General features: G+C 28.8%; 9 protein-coding genes across 14 annotated transcripts; 3 read left to right on the forward strand and 6 right to left on the reverse strand.

Annotated features, from left to right (window-relative positions):
• The first annotated feature begins 681 nt into the window (after positions 1 to 681).
• Positions 682 to 2,683, forward strand: LOC124496429 (uncharacterized). 2 transcript variants are annotated; one of them, XM_075732742.1, is made up of 4 exons: positions 682 to 925; positions 1,022 to 1,642; positions 1,714 to 1,986; positions 2,052 to 2,683. In XM_075732742.1, the coding sequence occupies exons 2-4, from the start codon at positions 1,281 to 1,283 to the stop codon at positions 2,332 to 2,334; spliced, it is 918 nt and encodes a 305-aa protein (XP_075588857.1). In that variant the 5' UTR covers positions 682 to 925; positions 1,022 to 1,280; the 3' UTR covers positions 2,335 to 2,683. The 2 variants fall into 2 exon arrangements, with proteins under 2 accessions (XP_075588857.1, XP_075588856.1); XM_075732741.1 differs by lacking the exon at positions 682 to 925 and having other exon boundaries at positions 1,042 to 1,642; positions 1,714 to 2,010; positions 2,052 to 2,618.
• LOC124496493 (uncharacterized) lies at positions 2,595 to 4,307 on the reverse strand. 3 transcript variants are annotated; one of them, XM_047060011.2, is made up of 4 exons: positions 3,878 to 4,307; positions 3,676 to 3,715; positions 3,338 to 3,586; positions 2,595 to 3,241 (listed from the first exon to the last, which is right to left on the reverse strand). In XM_047060011.2, the coding sequence occupies exons 3-4, from the start codon at positions 3,567 to 3,569 to the stop codon at positions 2,907 to 2,909; spliced, it is 567 nt and encodes a 188-aa protein (XP_046915967.2). In that variant the 5' UTR covers positions 3,570 to 3,586; positions 3,676 to 3,715; positions 3,878 to 4,307; the 3' UTR covers positions 2,595 to 2,906. The 3 variants fall into 3 exon arrangements, with proteins under 3 accessions (XP_046915967.2, XP_075588859.1, XP_075588858.1); XM_075732744.1 differs by having other exon boundaries at positions 3,676 to 3,747; XM_075732743.1 differs by having other exon boundaries at positions 3,676 to 3,781; positions 3,878 to 4,306.
• Positions 4,308 to 4,505: 198 nt separating this feature from the next.
• On the forward strand, positions 4,506 to 5,696 carry LOC124497139 (uncharacterized). The gene is made up of 2 exons (XM_047060751.2): positions 4,506 to 5,104; positions 5,218 to 5,696. Exons 1-2 carry the CDS (start codon positions 4,948 to 4,950, stop codon positions 5,619 to 5,621), a joined length of 561 nt encoding a protein of 186 aa, XP_046916707.2. The 5' UTR covers positions 4,506 to 4,947; the 3' UTR covers positions 5,622 to 5,696.
• Positions 5,697 to 5,709: 13 nt separating this feature from the next.
• LOC124497138 (uncharacterized) lies at positions 5,710 to 6,851 on the reverse strand. Its single transcript, XM_047060748.2, has one exon. It carries the CDS (start codon positions 6,730 to 6,732, stop codon positions 5,962 to 5,964), a length of 771 nt encoding a protein of 256 aa, XP_046916704.1. The 5' UTR covers positions 6,733 to 6,851; the 3' UTR covers positions 5,710 to 5,961.
• Positions 6,852 to 6,872: 21 nt separating this feature from the next.
• LOC124497136 (Rab geranylgeranyltransferase subunit alpha) lies at positions 6,873 to 8,844 on the forward strand. Its single transcript, XM_047060746.2, has 5 exons — positions 6,873 to 7,000; positions 7,071 to 7,521; positions 7,578 to 8,318; positions 8,390 to 8,527; positions 8,605 to 8,844. Exons 1-5 carry the CDS (start codon positions 6,998 to 7,000, stop codon positions 8,685 to 8,687), a joined length of 1,416 nt encoding a protein of 471 aa, XP_046916702.2. The 5' UTR covers positions 6,873 to 6,997; the 3' UTR covers positions 8,688 to 8,844.
• LOC124497137 (stearoyl-CoA desaturase 5-like) lies at positions 8,733 to 9,938 on the reverse strand. Its single transcript, XM_047060747.2, has 2 exons — positions 9,472 to 9,938; positions 8,733 to 9,394 (listed from the first exon to the last, which is right to left on the reverse strand). The coding sequence occupies exons 1-2, from the start codon at positions 9,920 to 9,922 to the stop codon at positions 8,733 to 8,735; spliced, it is 1,113 nt and encodes a 370-aa protein (XP_046916703.2). The 5' UTR covers positions 9,923 to 9,938.
• Positions 9,939 to 10,348: 410 nt separating this feature from the next.
• Positions 10,349 to 19,097, reverse strand: LOC124497285 (uncharacterized). 2 transcript variants are annotated; one of them, XM_075732739.1, is made up of 4 exons: positions 17,449 to 18,483; positions 12,052 to 12,182; positions 10,889 to 11,986; positions 10,349 to 10,650 (listed from the first exon to the last, which is right to left on the reverse strand). In XM_075732739.1, the coding sequence occupies exons 2-3, from the start codon at positions 12,099 to 12,101 to the stop codon at positions 10,924 to 10,926; spliced, it is 1,113 nt and encodes a 370-aa protein (XP_075588854.1). In that variant the 5' UTR covers positions 12,102 to 12,182; positions 17,449 to 18,483; the 3' UTR covers positions 10,349 to 10,650; positions 10,889 to 10,923. The 2 variants fall into 2 exon arrangements, with proteins under 2 accessions (XP_075588854.1, XP_046916884.2); XM_047060928.2 differs by lacking the exons at positions 10,349 to 10,650; positions 10,889 to 11,986; positions 12,052 to 12,182 and adding exons at positions 16,313 to 17,378; positions 18,758 to 18,877; positions 18,952 to 19,097 and having other exon boundaries at positions 17,449 to 18,681.
• Positions 14,885 to 17,372, reverse strand: LOC124496896 (uncharacterized). Its single transcript, XM_075732740.1, is given in 4 exon segments — positions 14,885 to 15,105; positions 15,137 to 15,618; positions 15,620 to 16,015; positions 16,087 to 17,372. Coding segments are annotated over 4 exon segments (1,092 nt in total). The 5' UTR covers positions 16,134 to 17,372; the 3' UTR covers positions 14,885 to 14,938.
• Positions 19,098 to 20,775: 1,678 nt separating the features above from the next.
• LOC124496488 (uncharacterized) lies at positions 20,776 to 22,172 on the reverse strand. 2 transcript variants are annotated; one of them, XM_075732858.1, is made up of 4 exons: positions 22,109 to 22,135; positions 21,601 to 21,975; positions 21,221 to 21,502; positions 20,776 to 21,145 (listed from the first exon to the last, which is right to left on the reverse strand). In XM_075732858.1, exons 1-4 carry the CDS (start codon positions 22,129 to 22,131, stop codon positions 20,899 to 20,901), a joined length of 927 nt encoding a protein of 308 aa, XP_075588973.1. In that variant the 5' UTR covers positions 22,132 to 22,135; the 3' UTR covers positions 20,776 to 20,898. The 2 variants fall into 2 exon arrangements, with proteins under 2 accessions (XP_075588973.1, XP_046915962.1); XM_047060006.2 differs by having other exon boundaries at positions 21,601 to 22,172.
• Between the last annotated feature and the right edge of the window lie 31 nt (positions 22,173 to 22,203).

Genomic DNA, 22,203 nt, shown 5'->3' on the forward strand with positions numbered 1-22,203 from the left:
ACAACGACGACGAAGACGATGACGTAATAATTAATGGTATGGACAATCAATTAATGATGATGATGATGATGATATGAATTCCCCAAAAAAAAGAAGAAGAAGAAAACCTGTTGCTTTCTTTTTTTTCAAATGGTTTTTTTTTCTGTTTCTGAGCTATTTTTAGACACAGAAACGACGACGACGACAACAACAAAAAGAAAATGTTTATTCCATCTTTTGTCCATCTTTAATTGGTTATAAATGGCGATTTATAGCCAATGAATATCCGTGGATATTCCGGTGATCTAATCTATCCAAAGAAAGAAGCAAAAAAAAAAATGCATTTTTCTTTTCGCGCAATATTAAAACAACAAAAAAAAAAAAAAAAAACATCATCGACGAGTATTAGCTCACGTATCCATATAACATACACACATACACATGGCCATATATTTTGTACATTTATTTTTCAATTAATGATTGCGATGATGATGAAAAATGATGAATTCAAGTTATTTCTGTCGCAAAAAAAAAATTATTGCCAAAATACAATCTTTGTTTACATGTGTGGAACAAACAAACACAAACACAAACACAAAAACAAACGCACAGATGTGTCTGTCGATATTTGTTCAATTTCTTGTCAGAGAAAAGAAAAGAAAAAAAAAGTTTCAATAACACAGGATCAAAATGATGGCCATCATTATCGTCTTTTTGTTTGTTTGTTTGTCCAATAGATTGATTTCTGATTCGATTTGTGTGTGTGTGTGTGGATGTTGCCACTGCCAATTTTTTTTTTTTTTAATTTCATTCAGTGTTGTCCATCATCATCATCATCATCAATATTTTTTTGTACTAGAAATTCTACGACAACAACAACAACAACAACAACGATAACGATAACTATGCAATCACATGCAGAGAAATAAAAATAGCAGCATCGAAAGTATGTATAATTTTTTTTTTCGTTGCACTTTCTAAAATATTTCGTATTTTAAATTAACAAAAAAAAAAAAAAAAAAAAAAAAAAAAAAATTTTTAGTGATGCTAGTTTGTAAAAGTCGTCGTTGTAGTTGTAGTTGTTCGATTGGATTAGATTGAATTGAATTGAATTTGGACACACACATTTATATCATATATAAATAAAAATCTGGTTATTGGAGAACAAACAAAAAAAAATGTCATCATTCTGGTCGACATCGAATTGATTTATTGATTGATTGATTGGAAGAAAACAAATTTTTTTTTTGAAATTAGGTGTGGGAGGTTTTTCTTCAAAGTGACAATTAAATTGTTTATATATGCAAATTCAAAACACCACCACCACCAGCATGTATTTAAAAAATTATCATCATAATCATCATCATCATTATCATCATCATCATCAACGATTACAATCATCGATATCGTTATGTAATGATCATTTTAATTCATTATCAGCTATTATTATTAAAATGATGATTATAGTGATTATAATTACCATAACAATAATAGTGGAGCCAATTATGGCTGCACCAAAAAGTATTCCATCACAAAACTTTGATCTACCAATTAGTAAATGTAATAAAACACATGCTGATCAAAATGTACGTTGGTTATATTTTTTCGATGATCCCGATAGGATAGCGCCGGATAATGCAAAATCATTTGAACAATTTTGCAAGTAAGTTTGTTACCATTGAATTATTGATCAATATTGATTTTTTTTTTTGGTTCATTTATTAAACTATATAGTCAAACAAATCAAAAAGAATTATATGTTAAAGAATATGCTCGCCGTTGTTTAGCAAAATTTCCACGTCAAGTGACCAGTTTGCTTATGTTTGGTATCATACGTAAAAATAGACAATTTTGTAGTAAAACAAAATTACGTAAAGAAATGATACATGCAGCACATTGTTTGAATACAATAAAACGTAAAGGATCCAAATGTTTTTCACGTGCAATACAGGATTTTCTTATTATTAAACATATGGCCATTTCTGGACGTGTTGGTAAAACTTGTTGGTATGTTATATTGTATTGTTGCTTGTCAATTGTTTTGTGATTGTTTTACGTTTTTTTCCATTCAGCGTATATTATGCATTAGAAGAATGTCTAGTGCAACAAGCCACAGAAACACCACAATCATGTAGTAGTGAAGATGCACAAATGATTGAAAATCTAATTGAAGGTTATACTGGCCAGGTTGTATCGAGCATCTGTCAAAATTATCCAAAATCACATGATTCATGTTCAAAATTATTGCAGAAAAAAGAAATGAATAAATTGAAAAAATTAATTATAAATGAAATGAATAAAACGTATTCAATTCTGCCACCATTAATCGATATTTTGGATAGTATTCCACCATGAATCGATGAATCAATGAATCGTCGTCGACTATCTTGCCAGCATATACACACTGGTAATATATTTTTTTTTGTATAAATTTTTTTTTCATAATTTTCACCAGAATCGATGAATTTTTTTTTTGTTGTTATCCACACACACACACACACACACAAAACCGGTCAATGAATTCAATTCGTGCTAGCCATACCATACCATTACATTCATTTTGTTGTGATTAATTTACAAGAAAAAAAAATATTCTACATTTCAATTATCAATTATTGATTATCGGTTTTTTTTATTAATTTCACTTGATTTCATTTATTTTTTATTTTTTGAAGAAAATAACATTAATTTTGTTATAACTCAAGAGATGGCGTCACCGATTCCATGAAAAACATTTCAAATTGATCAATCAAACAGTTATTATTTGATTTGAATTGATCAAACAAAAAATTGGTGATAACAGAAAGCAAAAAAAAAAAAAAAAAAAAAAACAAAAACAAAACATAACTTTGAACAACAACAACAAGACTAACATATATAATGATGATTGAATGATGAATTTTGTTTTGTTTTGTTTTCGATATATATTAATTATATGGATTATTATATGGATAATAATTCTGATACGATGGTGCATGTTCTTGGTCCAATTGTTGCTGTGTAAGTAATGAGAATACAAAACTCAATAATGATGATACACCACCACCCAATAATGGTAATATAATATTTGTCCAATGTACTAGATTCGGTAAACAGAATGAACCCATTCCAGTGATGAATGTAATCAACAACATTATGAATGAATAGATTTTCATTGTTGTTAATTTTTCACGACAAATGGCCATAAATCCAGTAACACCAGTAATGATGGCCAATATAGCGGCAACAATAACTTGTACGGTATAAACTGATGATGAATTATCTATAATATGCAATAAGTGGATGGGTGGGTGGAAAAAGGATGGTGAAAATTTGAAAATGACCAAATTTGATGTTTTTTTTCTGAACACAAACTTACCATCAAAATTAAGATCATGTTGAAATATTTCCAAACCAAATAATGAATTTCCTTTTGGTAATGGTTTTGGTGGAAATGTTTGTCGATCCAATAGAAAATAGGATACCAAACGTATGAAATGAAACATTAGCGGTAAGATTTGAGTGCCAGAAATGCCGAAAAATGTCAAGAAAAATGCCTTTAAACATCGAAATTTTGATGGCCGTCTTCCGGTTGGATCCAAACAAGACATGATGATTGAATTTGAAACTACAGGGACAAACAAACAAAAAAAAACCTAGAGATTAAATCACAACAACAACAAAAGAATCGACACAAACACAAAATAAACCACTTACAATTGAACGAATGAAAATTGAACGACAGAGAAGAACACCGCTAGACAAAAAAAAAGAATCAGAATTGAAATTCTAAATCAAGATAGAAAAAGAAAAGAAAAAAAAACTTTGCCAAAATAAAAAAAAACAGATCAGGGTTATACACAAGCGCACAAACAGACAAACAAACAAACAAACTGAAAAATGAAAATAGAACACATACAATTTCTATCTATAGTCTAGTTGAAAACATTGGAATATTTTTAATGAATGAATGATGAGCTGTAGAATAATTGATGATGATGGTGATGGTGATTGAATCAAACAACAACAACAACAACAGAAACGATGTCAAAATAAATTGAAATTAATCAATGTACAATCTATGTACCACCATTGATGAAAATTGAATTCAATTTCGATGATGATGATGATGATGATGATGCTACCACCACTGACTATTTGCTGACTATTCTTTTCTCTTTCTTTTTTGTGTTTTTCACAAATCATTCGCTACTAAACGGAAAGAAAATGAAAGCCCATTTTGGTTTGGTTTGTTTGTTTGTTTGCTTTGTTTTTCGCCATCTTCTCCATTTATTTTTCTCTATACAATTTTGTTGTTTGTTTTTTGTTTCAAAAAAAAAAAAAATTTAAATTGAATTCACTGAATGAATGAATGAATATTCACCACTTGCATACACACACACACACACACACAGTGTTTTGAGAAGCAGAAAAAAAAACTTGAATCAACGCCAACTACAACGACGACGATGGCATTCATTTTTGTCGATGGCGTCATTAGCGCCTTGTTGTTGTTGTTGTTATTATTGCCTAAAAACAAGTGGGTTCAAGATCACGACAACAGTAACAGCAATAACAACAACATTCGATTTGAATCGACCAAGAAAAAAAAATGTAAAACTCGATTCCCTTGAATCCTAACGCCTACACAACCAGAAAAAAAATATTAAACATTTGTGTGTGTGTGTGTGTGTGTGTGTATGTAAGTGTGATTTCAACAAATTTATGGAGAAAAAAAATTTGGCATTAAAATCACTAAACATTTATCGTTACCAGAACCGGAAACATTCGAAAAAAAAGAATAAAAACAGGCTGTAAAAAAAATACCATCGTAATCATCAGCGATCTAGTTTTTCTTTCTGGACAAGCAGTTAAGATCAATGATCTTTGACCTTTATGGTTAATAAAAAAAAAAAAACTATCAGGTTTGACAAGAATGAAAAAAAAACAAACAACAACCAATGATGATCATCAAATCAACTTTTAGCAATGTGGCACAGGTATATAAAAATCCAAAGTTTCCGTTTAATGATCATTTTTCTTGGAATGGAAAAAATGTTTCGAACAACTTTAATCATTTTGGCAACAACAACATTGTGGTTTAATTTTATTGAAACAAAATGTTTGCAAAAAAATACCAAACGAGGTAAGTAAGAATGCAGAATATTCTAAACCACGTAAGTCATTTGATTTTTTTCTCTTGTCAACGAACGACACACACAAAAACAAAACAAAACAAAACAAAAAAAAAAAAAACAGAAGCAAATCGTGATCAATACATATGTCGTAATCAATTATTTGAACCAGGCCGTAAAGTGGCTGATCCAGAAAATTGTGATTGTTATTATGATTGTAATTATCGTCAACAACCATGTTATATGTGTTGTCCAAATGGCCAGATATTCAATCCGAAACAAGGTGATTGTGTACTACGTTCATCGTTTGATTGTAAAAATCAACCACATAGATATCGTTGTGAAGGACGTGGATTATTTGCTATGCATGAAAATTGTCGAAAATATTGGGACTGTCGTAGCAATGACAATGATGGTGAACCAATAGAAGAATCGTGTCCAGATAATTATCATTGGAATGATTGGCAAAAAATTTGCCGAAAAGATTCGGAAATTCCATTAAGTAGTCGTACTTGTTCTGATGTTTAATTTATTTACCGACAAATGCGTTGAAATACCGCCCACGCACATCTATATTACAGCAAAATAAAATTCTTATGATTTTTTTTAAAAAAAAAAAAAAAATAAAGCCAAGGTTTTCGTTGACAGATAATCTCCTTATTTGATTTGAATTTTAATCAATCAATTAATTAGGGCAATATCCGTTTATGGATTTATTTACTTATTCAAGTCTTGTTTTATTTATTTAATCAATGATATATTTAAAAAGATTTGATTGATATACATAATGATTTGTTTGTTGAATGTAAATCTAAATGAATGAAAAAAAAGAGATCAAAATTAACATGTGGAATCAATACCACTACTACTATTGTATGTTACTATTGGAAAACATTCGTTGATATTGTTGTTTCATATATTCAAGACGTATTTTTAAAATTTCAATTTTCAATCGATATTCTTCTTTAGCCAATTCGTTAAGTTCTGTTTGTTGTCGAACGATAGACGAGCCATTATTATTATCATCATCATTATTAATTTGACAAGATTTATCCACTTTCACAGGTTGAGCTTTGGAATTTTTCCTTTTTTTATTCCCACCATTATTAGTAACAGTAGTGGTGGCTGATGGTGGTTTTTTCGATTTTTTAGCCACTTTTTTAGCCTTTTTTTCTGGTTGTGGTGACGATGATGATGGTTTGATATTTTCATCATTTGAATCATCGAAATTTTCATAATGTTGTAGATCAATTTTACGTTTCTCCATCAATGGCATACGACGCCAGAAATTTTCAATTTCCTTTGCTGTATAATTGGTGAATAATACTAGATTATAATCATGAGCTATTGATGACCAAAGTGATTGACATTGAATTGTTGTTGACTTGTAATGAACATATAGATGATGAATTAAACGATAATTTACCGGTGGTCCATCATTTATGGCCAAATTCGATTTCACCACAACAGAATTGTTAGTCCTTTTTTTCGCCGTCGAAGATGCTGCCACAACAACTTGAGCCATATTTTTATCGATATCGAATTTAGATGATTTCATCACTGGATAATGATCGGATACTTCAATTTTATTACCATCATGATCATTATTTTTATTACTGTTAAATTGTATTTGATACATTTTTTTGTACAAGAATCAAATCAAATCAAATTAAATTCAATTCGATCAATGAAAACAACAAAAACCGAAAAACATTAATGGCCGTTCAACGTTCGAAACACTATTTTCATCGAACGTTATTATTAACCAATCGGATTGCATCATTTTTGGTTACGTTTTATATGAACGGATTCAGCGCAGAAAATAAATCAACAGCTGTCTGGAAAATGAAAAAATTTGTTTTTTAATTGCAAAAAAAAAAATTCAATTTCTGTCCGAAAAAAACATGGTAAGAAAATTGCTTTCGAAGAATTGTTTAATTGTTTATAAATTCAAAATTTTGTACGTTGTTTAAATAGCATTCCCGAAAGAAAACATCCGTTAAAGATGAAGCCAAAGAAAAGGCAAAATTATTGAAAGCACAAAAATTTCATCAGGAATTGACCAATCAATTGATAAAAAAATCAACATGTAAAGATCTCAATTCATTGGAACCATTGGCACGATTATTGCAGATAAATCCAGAATTTGGAACACTATTCAATTATCGTAAAGAAATTTTACTCAATTTTAAACAATCAATCGAATCATCTGATGAAGAAAATCCGGAATCCGCAGAGGAATCGTGGAAAAAATTTGATAAATTATGTCAAACAGAATTAATGTTTACAGAAAATTGTCTACAATCCAGTCCAAAATCCTATACAACATGGCATCATCGTATATGGCTCATACAACAGATGCGTAATCCAGATTTAGAAAAAGAGATTGAACTTTGTAATAAATGTCTTTCGTTGGATGAAAGAAATTGTAAGTTTAATGATGAATGAGAAATATTTCTAAATAAAAAATCATTCCGGCCACAGTTCATTGTTGGGATTATCGCCGATTTATCGTAAAATTTGGCAAGATTTCAACAATGGATGAATTTAAATTTACATCGAAAAAAATTGTGGATAATTTCTCCAATTTTAGTTCATGGCATTATCGAAGTAGTCTTTATCGACAATTATTGGCTGAAAATTATGATCATCAAGAATTACAATCAATGGTTAATAAGGATTTTGATCTGGTCCATAATGCCATTTTCACAGATCCAAATGATCAATCACCATGGCTTTATCTACGGTGGTTGATTGATTTTGAACAACATTTATTATCGCTCAACAATGATGGTGATTCAAATGGATCATTTGAACATCATTTTCAAATCAATCAATTCATATGGTCTCGAAATTATCATTTATTTGCAATCGAATTCAATAAATCATTTAGTCAATTTCCATTAGAAATTCATATCAACGGTCAACGAATTGATGATTTCATCGATTCATGTGAGTCAAAATTCAATGGAACCACTTGGCTGGGTCAATTTGTCGAATCGACGACATTACTGGAATCAAATCAGATTGAAATTGAATTTTTCCACAACGGGAACATGATTTTACAACGAACATTTGACGGAATAACCGATCAACATTGTTTTGTTTATAATCATGATGATGATGATGATTTCGCTGCTGCAAAACGAAAACAACGAATCGATTTAGTACAGAAAAGAATTAAGGATTTAAAAATTTTATTGGAAATTGAAGCCGATTCAAAATGTAAGAAATTATGTCCGGAAATGTTATTTTTTTCAAATTCAAAAAAAATAATAAAAATTTTTTCACCATAGGGCCAAATTATATGCTGACCATTGTGTTGGATAATAATGACAACAACAATTTGGAAACAAATTATCGTAACAATACAACCGCCATTGATAAGTTGATTTGCATTGATCCATTACGTAGTAATTATTATAAAGATTTGAGTATGTAAAATGTATGTCTGTGTGTGATATATAGAGATTAATTAATTTTTTTTTCGTCTTGTAAATTTTGAAAACAGAAAAAATGACCACATTGAAAATGAAATTATTCTCGAAAGATTTAGATCAAAAAATTATTGATCAGATCCTGAATCCGAAATAAAAGTGGAATTGTGGTGGTGGTGGTGGTGGCGGAAGAGTTGTTGTTTTAAGAATAATAAAATACAACAATTTTCAGTGCGGCCAACAATACTAATCCTATTGTATTAATCATTAAGCCAATTAAATTGTCCAATAAAATGATGATTAAATTATAAAAACCAATATTCTTTGATGTTGATGATAATGTTGAATGTTGATCATCATCATCATCATCATTATTATTATCAATCATTTTCAAAGCTTTTTCAGATCTTTTTGCAATGAATTCAGCCGATGGTTTACGAAGGTCATATGCCAATCCAAGTAGTGCACAAAAATCAATAAATGCCGTAATAATATTGAATGTTTTTTGCCATCCATGTTCGCTAGCTGAATAATCCCATGGAAATGTGTGATGATAATTGTGATAGCCTTCACCAAGTGCAAGATATACCACGAAATAATTGTCACGTGGTTCAATTTTGGGATCATATGGTCGTGAACCATATTTATGAGCAATTGAATTAACAATGAAAGTATGATGTAGCGCTAAACAATGTCGAAGCATTACTTCTATTGTAAAACATACAAACAGTGATGATCCGGTGTACCAATGTCCCAAATACATTGGAATAATGGCCCAAGTTATCACCAATAATGGCCAATAGAATTGATCCTGAAATCGTATGATTGGATCGGCCAATAAATCATCGAAATTCAATGTTTTTTCTATGAAACAAAAAAAAAAAAATAAAATTTGTTGACAATTTATCTATTAAATTTCGAATATCAAAAAAAAACCAAACCTTTTTCGTAATATTCTGGAGATTGATCAAAAAAAAGCCAACCAACATGGGAATAGAAAAAACCGCGCCGTGAATTATGTGGATCGGCATCGGTATCGGACCATTTATGATGTACACGATGTAATTGAGACCATTTTAGTATACTTAATTCAAATGTCATTGTGTGACATAACATTAGAAATATTCGTAATGGTAATCGTGCACGATATGATCGATGTGACCAAAGACGATGTGCACCGGCTACTATACCGAATGAACCTAATTTGCCCATCAAATCAACAACGATAATATGTCGTATAAAAATTGACAATGGCATCGTGAAAATCAATAGATAGCAACCATAAATGGACAATGTATGTAAGATTATGAAATAAATAATGTATGACCATAATAAACGTTGTTGTTGTTTACCAACAATTGGAAAATGTTTTTCATCAACAACTGCAACCATTATGTTGTTTGTTTGATTTTTTTTTGTATTTAAAAAAACAGCAAAAAACGATGAAATGAAAATTGATTTTTCATTCTTTCATTTATATATACAAATATGAAGCCATAAGATAACCATTTCTTGGAAATAGAAATATTCACCTATCTCTTATCTTTCATCTGTGTGTGCAAGCCTATTTCAAGACGAATGACTGGTTTAATAATTCTTTTTTTTTCATTTTCATTTTCACAGAAATTTTTTTGTTCTCACTTATATAAAACTTGAAAAACCATAATAATTATGAAAAAAAAATTTATTGTTCCAAGAAATGATTTCGATCATTGAATTAATCCGAATTTGAAAAAAAAATTCAAAAAATTCGAATTTAACGATCTACCTAGAATTGTTCATGATGATAAGATCGAATGAATATATCTTTGACTTTTTATGAAATAGTGTGGCATCTATATCATTGCTGATAATTACAATTATATGTAATTTTTATTGTAATTAACAGCAATGATATCATAAAATTGATCAGAATGCCAAATACAGTGTCCAATAAAATGATAATTAAATTATAAAAACGAATATTCTTCGATGATGATGATGATGAATTTGTAATTGATTTGTTGTTGTTGTTGTTGTCTGGAATGTCATTCACTTTCATTGCTTCAATCGTGCACGATATGATCGATGTGACCAAAGACGATGGGCACCAACCAATATGCCTAATAAACATAATTTGCCTATCAAATCAATAACGATAATATGTCGTATAAAAATTGACAATGGCATTGTGAAAATCAATAGATAGCAACCATAAATGGATAATTTTCGATGACAATTTCTTCGTAATTAAACGATGTAGAGATGAAATGAAAAAATATTATATTTGTTTGCAAAAAAAAGTTAAAATAAAAGGAAATGATTGTATAAAAAAAAATTGTTGTTCTAAATTGAATTGAATTAAATTCATTTACTGACCGAGATAATAAAATGTTGAAATTTTGATAAATTGATCATGTCAATGAAATAATTGTAACATAACTTAATGAAAAGAAAAACATTTGCATCGCTGTAATAGCATCGATTTGTAGCCATTGAAATGCTGATAGACAAAAATATTGCCGATACAATTGTAATTGATTGAAATGACAAAATCGTAATGAACAGCCACCAGAAGCACCGTCACCATTTTGAATTACTTTACAATTAAAACGTTTTTCAATATGATCAAATAGCTGTAAATTTTGACGATTAATTTCAATCAAACCAAAACAAATTATAAATCGTGTTAAATATGAATAAATACTCAAAAAATGCCATGCACCATCACCACCTTTGAAGTGAACCAAAAAAAAATAAGATAAATTTGAAACAGTAAAAATAGTTTGTTCAATAAACATAATGGACAATAGAAATGATGTAGAAAATTGAATTTTTTGATTTTGCCGTGATAATTTCTGAAATGATCGAAATAGACGTTTTTCTAATGAAAAACTATTTGTTTTTATCGTGGTTGCTGTGGTCAACATTTGATCAATTTGCTTCAAAGTCAAATTGGTAATAATTTGATGATAATAAAGCAGAAACCATGTGGTTAGATGATAAATATGATATAGATATAGACCCAACACCAGACTGAATGTTTTCCATTTAAAATGATTGACTAAATTAGCGATCCAATATGGTTCATTTATAAAAAACCAATGAATCCAAAATAATTTTGTTGCTATAAAAATGCCGAATGCTTTCCAACGATTCGTAGATGAATCAATCATTATCGTAGATCTTATGAATACATGTGAATCCAATAATTGAATTATACGATAACCACAAATCAGATAATTGCTAATGAAACAAATGTAAATGATTGGATAAACGAAATAGAAAGCTGTACGTAAATAATAGCCATAAAGTTTATGCGAAGATTGTTGCTGTGCTCGATTTATGGCATGAGATAATGGTGAATCATAAAATACACAATTTATTGTTATTGAATTCAACGATAAATTGATGATTAAATAGATTAATGATCGTAGATCATGGATTGATATTGGCAATAATTGTAGACCGGATGCCCTAGTTTTTGTAAAATGAAAAAAAAAATTTAAATCGAAAAAAATGTACCAAAATAATTCACTTACCCATGTAATAGGACAAACATTCGCAGATATGGACTATGTATCTTGTCCATCGTTTGTTACGATTGTCTGAAATTTGTTTTTAGCGGCAGTATGATGGTGTCCACAACATAATACAAAACATATTCATCGTCCTTGAAAAATAATTATAATATATATATAAACATTACTATAACATTTAAATATCGATATTATCGATTGATTGATACACAGTCAAATGAGAAAAAAAATTTCAATCAATAATGAAATGTTTATTTATATCAAGGCAAGAGAATAATGATAGCTTATGACAGTGATTCCCAACCTTTTTTTCTTCGCGAACCCCTTTCAAAAATTCGAGTACATACAAAGTTACCCTTTTGCATATCCCACGAACCCCCAGGGGTTCGCGAACCACCGGTTGGGAATCACTGGCTTATGATATTGACGAAAAATTTCAACTTGATTATATTTAGAATAACGTACAATCCAATTATTATTATTATGATGACGGGAATTAATTATCTGTCCGGTGGAAAATTTCTGATGAAAATATCGATTCTTCCATTTGAAAAAAGTTCTTTGTTGTATGGTAATAGCCGCCATTCTTTTAATAATAATTGTTGTGCCCAGAATAATGTAAACATCAGATAGAATGTACCAAAATGATTCACTTACCCATGTGTAATAGGCCAAATATTCGCAGATATGGACTATGTATCTTTTCCATTGTTTTGGTACGATTGTCTAACATTTGTTTTTAGCGGCAGTATGATGATGTCCACAACACTATTTCAAAACATATTCTTTCATTGTTCTTGAAAAAATAAAATTCTTTTAACATTTAAATATCGATTGATTGATTAAGGCGGATAGGAACGGTAGAGGGCGCAAAAAAAACGCATTTTTTGTTAAATGATTGCTCTTCAATGAAACGTCCGAAGTTTTTGAAACTTACTTAAGTAATTATTTAGGATTCCTAGAATAATTTAACATAAACAAAAAATAAAAAATATTTATACATCAATATGAAACAATCAGTTGAAAATCAACTGTTCAAAAAGCATGATCGGCGTGATATCTTAAGAACCGTAGCTCAGAATTTGATGAAATTTTCGGGAATTATGGACAGGATCAGTGGCTATCGTGATTGACTAAATCGTTATATATCTCCAAGGAGAAAGGCATTTTTGGGCCAATTGAAACTTGAGGTTGAAAAATTAACAGTTTTTTCTTCACATTCAGGCTAATATCCGCCATAATATCCGGTTCTGAGCCAGGATTTAGTCACTCACGATAGCCACTAATCCTGTCCATAATTCCCGAAAATTTCATCAAATTCTGAGCTATGGTTCTTAAGATATCACGCCGACCATGCTTTTTAAACAGCTGATTTTCAACTGATTGTTTCATATTGATGTATGAATATTTTTTATTTTTTGTTTATGTTAAATTATTCTAGGAATCCTAAATAATTACATGAGTAAGTTTCAAAAACTTCGGACGTTTCATTGAAGAGCAATCATTTAACAAAAAATGCGTTTTTTTTACGCCCTCTACAGTTCCTATCCCCCTTAATCAACTTGTCAGAGCGATAATCATAACACAGCCAAGTGAGAAAAAGAAAATTTCAATCAATAATGAAATGTTTATATCAAGCCAATTGAATAATGATAGCTGATAATATTGACGAAAAATTTCAATCTGATTATATTTAGAATAACGTGCAATCCAATTATTATTATTATTATGATGACGGGAATTAATCAACTGTATGGTGGAAAATTTCCGATAAAAATATCGATCAATGTGATTGAATAGTAATAAATTTCGACGATTCATTTCTATCACTGAAATGAATACAAACCAACGAATACATTGTTCATAAATAACAATCAGGCCAAAACGTACTGAATCGATTAAAAGTATACATAATACTGCAATGAATGAATTGGTCAATTCAATCAAAATAAATAACAATATGAATGATGAATAGAATTGAATTTGACGATTTTGTTCGGTAAGATTCTGTAATAATAGAAATAATCGTCGGTCTCTAGAGGAGAAATTATTCGTATTCGTTAACAAATTTTCGAACAATCTGTCTTAATGTCAAATATGTAATCATTTGATGATAGCCAAGAATGAACCAATTTGTCATCTGTGATGATTGATAAATAAATATTGATAACATTGAATTAAATGTTTTCCATTTGAAAAAAAGTTCTTTATTGTGTGGTAATAGCCGCCATTCTTTTAATAATAATCGTTGTCCCCAGAATAATGTAAACATCAGATAGACTGTTAATGCTTTGAAACGATTACGTTTACAATCTCGAATACCGGTGAAAACCGGTGAATCAAGTGAATGGATTATTCGTGAACCATAATGAAGATAACATCCAATGAAACCACCATAAATTAATGGATAAATTAAATACAAATCTGCAAGTAAAAATTGTTCGTATAATTTTTTATTTGAACGTAAATGATTATCAGTTGATCGTAAATTGTTATACAATCCCCAAAATGTCGATATATTCAATAAAATATTTATTAAAAATATTACAATCGTACGATAATCATTCCAACGTATTGGTGACAATTGTAGACCAGTGAATCTTTATTTTGAAAAAAAAAAATTCTTTTAAATTCTAAATTCATAAAAAAATACACTATACACCATTTACCCATGCACTTGAACAAATATCCGTAGATATGGACTATAAATTTTCATCTTGTCTTGTCGTCAATCATCATGAATGAATAAATGAATGAATGATGGAGGTTCATGGTTTTTTTTTGAAAAAAAAAATTCATTGCCATTCAATTTTGTTAATTGTTTTAGATGAAAAAATGTAAATAAATTTTAAATCGAATTTTATTGATTCAACATCAATCAATCAATCAATCAATTGGTTGTCGTTTGTGAAATAATCAATACATATGCTAATGAAAAGAAAAATACATCAATCAATAATGAAATATTTACATTTAACCAATTGAATAATGACAATTGATAATATTGACGATAAATGTTCAATTGATTAAATTTACTAAAACGTGCTATTCGATCATATTGAACATGAGAACAATTTGTATTGATCATCATCTGTATGGTAGTGGAAAGTTTTCCTATAAAAATGTTGATCAATACGATCAAAAAGTATTAAATTTCGATGATTCATTTCGACCAATGCAATTAATAAACACCAACGTACACATTGTTCATATATGGACAACCAACCAATTTTGGTGCCAAATGATTCAATCATTAAATAGCATAGATTACCAATGATGGAATCAGATAATTCAATCAAAATAAAAAGGATTATAAATGAATAATAATATTGTAGATGGCGACATTGTTCTGATAGTTGAATAATTGATCGATAAAATCGTTGTTCCAGTGAAAAACTATTCGTCCTTTGCATCGATTCATTTGACCATAATTTATGAGATATTTGTTTCAATGTAAAAAATATATTCAATTGATAGTAACAAAGTAGATACCAATTTGTTAATTGTGTTGCATGATATAGATACATTCCAGTCAATAATTTCAATGTTCGAAAATTGTTTAGTGATAATTTGACTTAGATAACGTAATTCACGTATGATAAATCTTTGATTCCAAAAAATCATTCCCAATAAAAATATGAATAATGATTTCCAACGATTTTGTTTACAATCCCGTACAATAATGAATGCCGTTGAATCAAGACTGGCAATAATACAATGTCCATATGCAAGATAACTACCAATTGAACCGGCATAAATTATTGGATAAATTGCATAGAAATTTGCACGTCTAAAATAATCATAAAGTTTAGCCGATGATGAATCTGACCATTTATTTTCATCGCCAGCCGGTGAATCGATGAATATTGCCCAATATGTTATCACATTCAATGTAATGTTTATTATGAATGATATAATTGAATGCCAATCATTCCAACGTATTGGTAATAGTTGAATACCGGATGTTCTGTTTTTATTTTTGAAATTGAAAAAAAAATTTAATTCAATCAATTTAATCACATGATAATAATAACATACCCATGTAAGAGAACAAATATTCGTAGATATGGATTATGAATTTTCATTATTCAGTAATTCACATTCGATTCTTGTCTGAACCAATATTCTATTATCGGGAAAAAAACATTTTTGTTTTTGTGAATAAATTCTGAGATGTGTGGTGTAAAGTTGGAGTTAATTCAATTCAATTAAATTCGAACAATTGATCGAATTGATCTTATGAACGAACGAATCAACCAATCGATCAATCGGTCGTTTGTGAAATAATCAATACATAGCCCATTGAAAAGAAAAACAAATGTAAAACTAATGAAAGATCAAAATTAAGCCAATTGAAAATCGATAGCTGAAAATATTGACGATAAATTTGTAATTGATTGTATTTTGTATAACGTTTCCTACGTGTTGTTGTTATTGTATTCAAATTATAGTGAGGATGATGATGTTTTCCAGCATGTTTCAAACGAAAATGATGATCAATCCGATCGAATAATTGGATATTTTGTCTATTAATCAACACTAAACCAGTAAATAATATCAAACGATTAATTTGTTCAATAAATGAAGTGATTCCAAGAAATTCTGTGCTTCCTGGATGTAGAATCCAATATGACAGGAATACGATTAAATAATCAGCTTGATAGATCAATAATAATGACAACATTATGGAACAATAATATTGAAAATGACGATTCGTTTTCGACAAAATGACAATGGATCGAAATAATCTTTGTTCCAATGAAAAACTATTCGTCTTCAACAATGGCAAATTATTTGTCGTTAATTTATCAATAATTTGTTGTAATGTAAAAAACATTATAATCTGATGATAATAAAGAATAATAGAATTGATAAATGTTGATGTATGAAATATGTAGGCACCAATTGTCACTTTTGCACGACGAACATCAAATTGATCAAAAATGTGATTACGAAATTCTCGACACCAATATTGTTCATCCCATATGATTTTCATTATAGCATACAATAAAAATGCTTTTAAACGATTCATTCGACAATCATTAATGCAAATGAATACGGATGAATCAAGAATCATAATGATTCGATGTCCATACAATAGATATGTACAAATTAAACCAATGTACATTGATGGAAAAAATACAAAATAATGTGCCGATTGAAAATAAGCATATAATTTTTTTGAATTAAATTCCATTTGTTCAAAAAATGCTCCTGTATCAATATATGTTGAATAAAATAACAGGATATTTATAATGATGTTGATTACAAATATAAATGTTGTTTTACAATTGAAACAACGTAATGGTGATAATTGTAGACCACTGGTGCTTTAAAAATAATGATAAATTTTGATGAGCAAAAAAAAAAAAAAATTTAAAACAATAATAAGATACTAACCCAAATAATTGGACAAATATTCGTAGAATTGGACTATGAATTCTTGGTTGCTTTTGTTGTCTATTCATTTTGTTTTTTCCGTCTCAGATGATCTCATAATATGAATTTGTGAGAAAAAAAAAATTGCTAAGAAATTGACATTTGTCTGTTTGAAATCGTTTGATCAATCAATCAATTTTGTTGTCTGTGAAATAATCAATACATAGCTTAGAGAAAAGAAAAACAATTGAACCAATACGGATGAATCAATATTTAACCATTGAAAAACGGATAATTGATGATATTGTCGATAGATTTGTAATTGATTATATTTCGAATAACGTAATGTTGTAATCGAATTATCTCGATGATGATGATGATGATGATTGGCGATACATTTCGAACGAAAATGTCTGTCAATCTGATCGAATAAACAAATGTTTCGTTGATTTAGTTGAACAAGAAAAAAACATAGACAATTTCGTAATGTTTGTGCTATGATATTTGATAATCCAATACTTGTACGACGTGGATCCACAATAAAAAATTGTTAAAAAATGTATTATAGAATTTGTTTGTTCAATCAAAATTCCGAATAATAAATATGATAGATAATATTGAATATGACGATTATGTACAGATAGATTTTTGATTGAATTGAATAAACGTTTTTCAATCGAAAAATTATTTCCCGTTTTTCGTATTGATGATTTATTTGTTGTCGATAATTGTCCGTAAATTTGTCGTAATGAAAAATAATTTATGAGCTGATGATAGAAAAGTATGTACCAATTAATCATTTGTAAAGTATCAAATAAATATATTGAACAAATGATGATTATTTCTTTAGTTTTTAAATTTTGAATATTCACAAAATGATGCACGATATATCGATGATCCCAAATTAATTTAATGATAACAAATATAGTGATCAATAGAAATTTTCTTTGATTTGATTGACAATTTTGATTGATGGCAATGAAAACTGGTGAATCTAATAGCATAATAATATGATGACCATAGAGAAAATAACAAAAAATTGAACTTATATAACACAATGGATAAAAAACACTAATGCTTGCTTGAAGAAAATGTTCATATAGATAAATTGATTTATTGACGTTAACATGTTTTTCATTGGATTCAATATAAATTCCATAAATAATGAATCCACTTAATAAAAGATTGAATAACAATGTAAACAATGAACGCCAATCATACCATTGTATTGATGATAATTGTACACCCATTAATCTAAATCGATAAATGGAAGAAATTTAAAATTTTAAAAAAATTTTTAAAAAAAAAACATACAAACACAAGGATTTACCGATGAAATTGTACGAATGTCCGAATATGAGGACTATATATTATTGTTTGTTTATCATTTGTCAATACCATTGCCATTGTAATGCCAATGGTGATGATGATGACATTGACAGATTTTTGCCTGTAAAATTCAAATAGACAACAATAATCATAATCATCTTAATTGTTATTATGAATGTTGATAATCGACATTACCTTGATGACAAATGTGTGTTGTAAAATGTGAAAAGAAAAAATCAATATCTGAATCATGATAGATTTTCAAGTTCAAAATATTGAATATGTTTTCATTGGATGACAATTGATTGATCGTCGTCGTCGTGTGATGAACGTCAATTAATTAATTTGTTGTTGTTGCTGTTGTTGTTGTCTGTGAAATAAGCAATACATAACCAAATGAAAAGAAAAAAATATTCAACATTAATGATAGATCGATATCAAGCCAGGTGAAAACGGATAATTTATAAAATGATCGATATATTTTTAAATGAATATATTTTCCATAACGTAATGTTCTATTATGATGATGAGGTTTTCCAATACATTTTGAACGGAAATATTTATCAATCTGATCAAATAATCGGATATTTCGATGATTAATTAGAACTAGAAAAAAACCTAGGCTCAGTCTCAATGTATGTGCAATGATATTTGACAATCCAATATGCAATGTACTTGGTCGAAGAATTTGTAACGTAAGAAAATCAATTACATAATTTGTTTGTTGAATCAAAATTCCAAATAATAAATATGAACAATAATATTGTAGGCGACGATTATTTTCAGATAAATTTTTGATTGAATTGAATAAACGTTTTTCAATTGAAAAATTATTTTCCGTTTTTCGCATTGATTTATTTGCTGGTTCGGAATTGAATTTTCGAACGATTTGTTGCAATGAATAAAAAATGATCAGCTGATGATAGAAAAGTATGTACCAATTTATCAATTGTGAAATATCCTTAAAATGAACGGAAAACATCACTACATATAAATGTGGTAAATCTAATTTTAAAAGTTCATGTAAACCATGCAATAAGTAATGTTGATCCCATATCAGTATAATGATTATATAGAATATGAAAGCTTTACTATGATGATGATTTGATTGACAATTTCGATTGATGATAAAAAATGCTGATGAATCCAAATGTTTTATGATTTGCTGGCCATAAACCAGAAGACAAATGATTGAAATACCATAAACTAGCGGATAGAAAATGCCTAAGCAGGCTTGAAGAAAATGTTTGTATAAATATGATGCTTTATTAATTTCATCAGGTTTATCATATGCTTCAACATAAGTTCCATAAAAAACAAATCCATTCAATGAAATATTGAATAAAAATCTGAGTAATGAACACCAATCATGCCAATGTATGGATGATAATTGCATACCCATCAATCTATAAATCGAGAATAGAAAAAAAAAATGATAAATTTAACAAAAACATAAATAAACACAAGGATTTACCCATGAAATTGTACAAATGATCGGATATAAGGACTATGTATCTTTTGTTCATAGTCAACATCCATTTGTTGGCCATCATCATCACCATCTAGACATTGATCAATGTTGTGTTGACAAAATCGCTTTTCATTCATCCAAACAAACATTCAACAATAATATCATCATTACCATTACCTTGTTCTTGACAACGACCACAACAACAATGCCGGTTTACAGGAATAAAGAAAAAAAAATCAATATTTCAACCATCGATCCATTATAACAAAATGATCAAGATTGTATCGATTATTTTTTAAATCTACTGGCATTGGTAAAAACAGATCAAACACACATACACAGAAACATCAATATTCCATTAATTGTCACTTTGGCCATGTCGATTGTAATTGTGGATTATTATTATTATGTCATGGTGATCCAGAATTATAAAAAAAATAACAAATAATTATCGTTCCAATGAAACATTGTATCGATTGTGTCTGTGTGTGTGTGATGGACGAATGTCATCGATTTTTTTTTTGTTACCAGTTTGTTGCCATTGAATGATATGTGGTAATTAATTTTTCTTTATTAAAATTCATTGATTGATTGATTGATTATTTATATAAATATACAATAGGTCATTATAATTCGGATTGATTATTTGTGATGCTGATGGTCAATGGTTCTCATTCGATCGATGAAATTAATTCAGCAACATTACGTACAAAACTTGGTTTAGATGATTTATTCAATTCAGCCGTTACTATTGGTTCTAATTGATCACAACGATCAGTATCGGCATTATATTCACCACAGCTACGATCAATGAAACCATTCATGATGGATTGTGCAGATTCAGCAAAAACCATTATTTTCTGTTTACAATCACCGGCCGATATTTTATCGATACATCGTTGAAATTGTAAATTTTCACTAAAAATCAAATTGAATTACAATAATTAATGATTATGTTTATATCATCGATAACAAACAAACAAATCAACATACCAACAGAGATGTGGAAATTTTAAATTATTCGGTCTTGATTGTATGGCACCGATTTTATTGGCCGTTATATCAATACAACGTGATAAACGATGTTTATATTGATTCAAACATGGAGCTGCATCACGATATTCACGTGCACGTTTACTATTACGATTTTTACATAATGATTTTGTTCGTGATCGATATGAATATAATACTAATGATGCAATATTACGCATTGAACTATCATTGAAACATTGTTTTATTGATTGTGAAATCTGATTGGCAAGATCACTATTTTTTCTACAAAATTTTAACAAACCAAAAAAAAAATCAATCAATCAATCAATCAATGAAATGATGAGTAGAAGAAAAGAAATAGATAATCATTATTTTATTACTTGCAATATTTAACAAATTCATCAATAGTGGTTGGAAATTGTCTTCGATTTGATGAAACCATTGTAAAATCATTGAACATATCATCAAAACGATCACAACGGATATTATTATTATTGTTGTTGTTGCCAGTGGCAGTATCGATGATCAATAAACTGAAATCAAACACGATGATAATGTTGATAATGTGAAACATTTTCGGATAAACAAATCGAACCATTTTTGATTGATCCAAACACAAGTACAAAAACAAAAAAAAATTTGTTCGCAACAACAAACAACAAATTGATTCGAACCAAATGGAAACAAAAAACAAAGACAGAAAATTTAAATTTCCAAAAAAATGGCGTTGTAAAAAAAGAAAAAATGATGATAATCTGATTACATTTTTTATTTTCACGTCGCGTTTATATATGTTGTTATTATGTGAAACGAAAAAAGATGAAAACGAATAAAAAAAAGAAGAAATATTGTCATCATATATATTGAGAAAAAATAATCATTGATAACCTTTGATGATGATTGGCCATCATTGAGGATAATAACATTTATCATCATTTATAAATGTGGCCAAAGAGACCATCGACACACACACAAACACTTTG

This window comes from Dermatophagoides farinae, chromosome 7, assembly GCF_024713945.1.
Source record: "Dermatophagoides farinae isolate YC_2012a chromosome 7, ASM2471394v1, whole genome shotgun sequence".
NCBI classification, from domain to species: Eukaryota; Metazoa; Arthropoda; class Arachnida; order Sarcoptiformes; family Pyroglyphidae; genus Dermatophagoides; species Dermatophagoides farinae.

Bases quoted from the DNA above. Each gene is read 5' to 3' on its own strand.
- LOC124496429 (XM_075732741.1), top strand. From the start codon at position 1,281: ATGCAAATTCAAAACACCACCACCACCAGCATGTATTTAAAAAATTAT. The intron at 1,643-1,713 runs GTAAGTTTGTTA...TAAACTATATAG, and splicing joins TCATTTGAACAATTTTGCAA to TCAAACAAATCAAAAAGAAT. The intron at 2,011-2,051 runs GTCAATTGTTTT...TTTTCCATTCAG, and splicing joins GTTATATTGTATTGTTGCTT to CGTATATTATGCATTAGAAG.
- LOC124496493 (XM_047060011.2), bottom strand. From the start codon at position 3,569: ATGTCTTGTTTGGATCCAACCGGAAGACGGCCATCAAAATTTCGATGT. The intron at 3,242-3,337 runs GTAAGTTTGTGT...TGCATATTATAG, and splicing joins ACATGATCTTAATTTTGATG to ATAATTCATCATCAGTTTAT.
- LOC124497139 (XM_047060751.2), top strand. From the start codon at position 4,948: ATGTGGCACAGGTATATAAAAATCCAAAGTTTCCGTTTAATGATCATT. The intron at 5,105-5,217 runs GTAAGTAAGAAT...AAAAAAAAACAG, and splicing joins GCAAAAAAATACCAAACGAG to AAGCAAATCGTGATCAATAC.
- LOC124497138 (XM_047060748.2), bottom strand. From the start codon at position 6,732: ATGTATCAAATACAATTTAACAGTAATAAAAATAATGATCATGATGGT.
- LOC124497136 (XM_047060746.2), top strand. The intron at 8,319-8,389 runs GTAAGAAATTAT...TTTTCACCATAG, and splicing joins AATTGAAGCCGATTCAAAAT to GGCCAAATTATATGCTGACC. The intron at 8,528-8,604 runs GTATGTAAAATG...TTTTGAAAACAG, and splicing joins TAATTATTATAAAGATTTGA to AAAAAATGACCACATTGAAA.
- LOC124497137 (XM_047060747.2), bottom strand. From the start codon at position 9,922: ATGGTTGCAGTTGTTGATGAAAAACATTTTCCAATTGTTGGTAAACAA. The intron at 9,395-9,471 runs GTTTGGTTTTTT...TTTGTTTCATAG, and splicing joins TCCAGAATATTACGAAAAAG to AAAAAACATTGAATTTCGAT.
- LOC124497285 (XM_047060928.2), bottom strand. From the start codon at position 17,516: ATGAATAGACAACAAAAGCAACCAAGAATTCATAGTCCAATTCTACGA. The intron at 17,379-17,448 runs GTTAGTATCTTA...TTATTTTTAAAG, and splicing joins ATATTTGTCCAATTATTTGG to CACCAGTGGTCTACAATTAT.
- LOC124496488 (XM_075732858.1), bottom strand. From the start codon at position 22,131: ATGATGGCCAATCATCATCAAAG. The intron at 21,976-22,108 runs GTTATCAATGAT...AAATGTAATCAG, and splicing joins ATGGCCAATCATCATCAAAG to ATTATCATCATTTTTTCTTT. The intron at 21,503-21,600 runs GTAATAAAATAA...AAAATTTTGTAG, and splicing joins GAATTTGTTAAATATTGCAA to AAAAAATAGTGATCTTGCCA.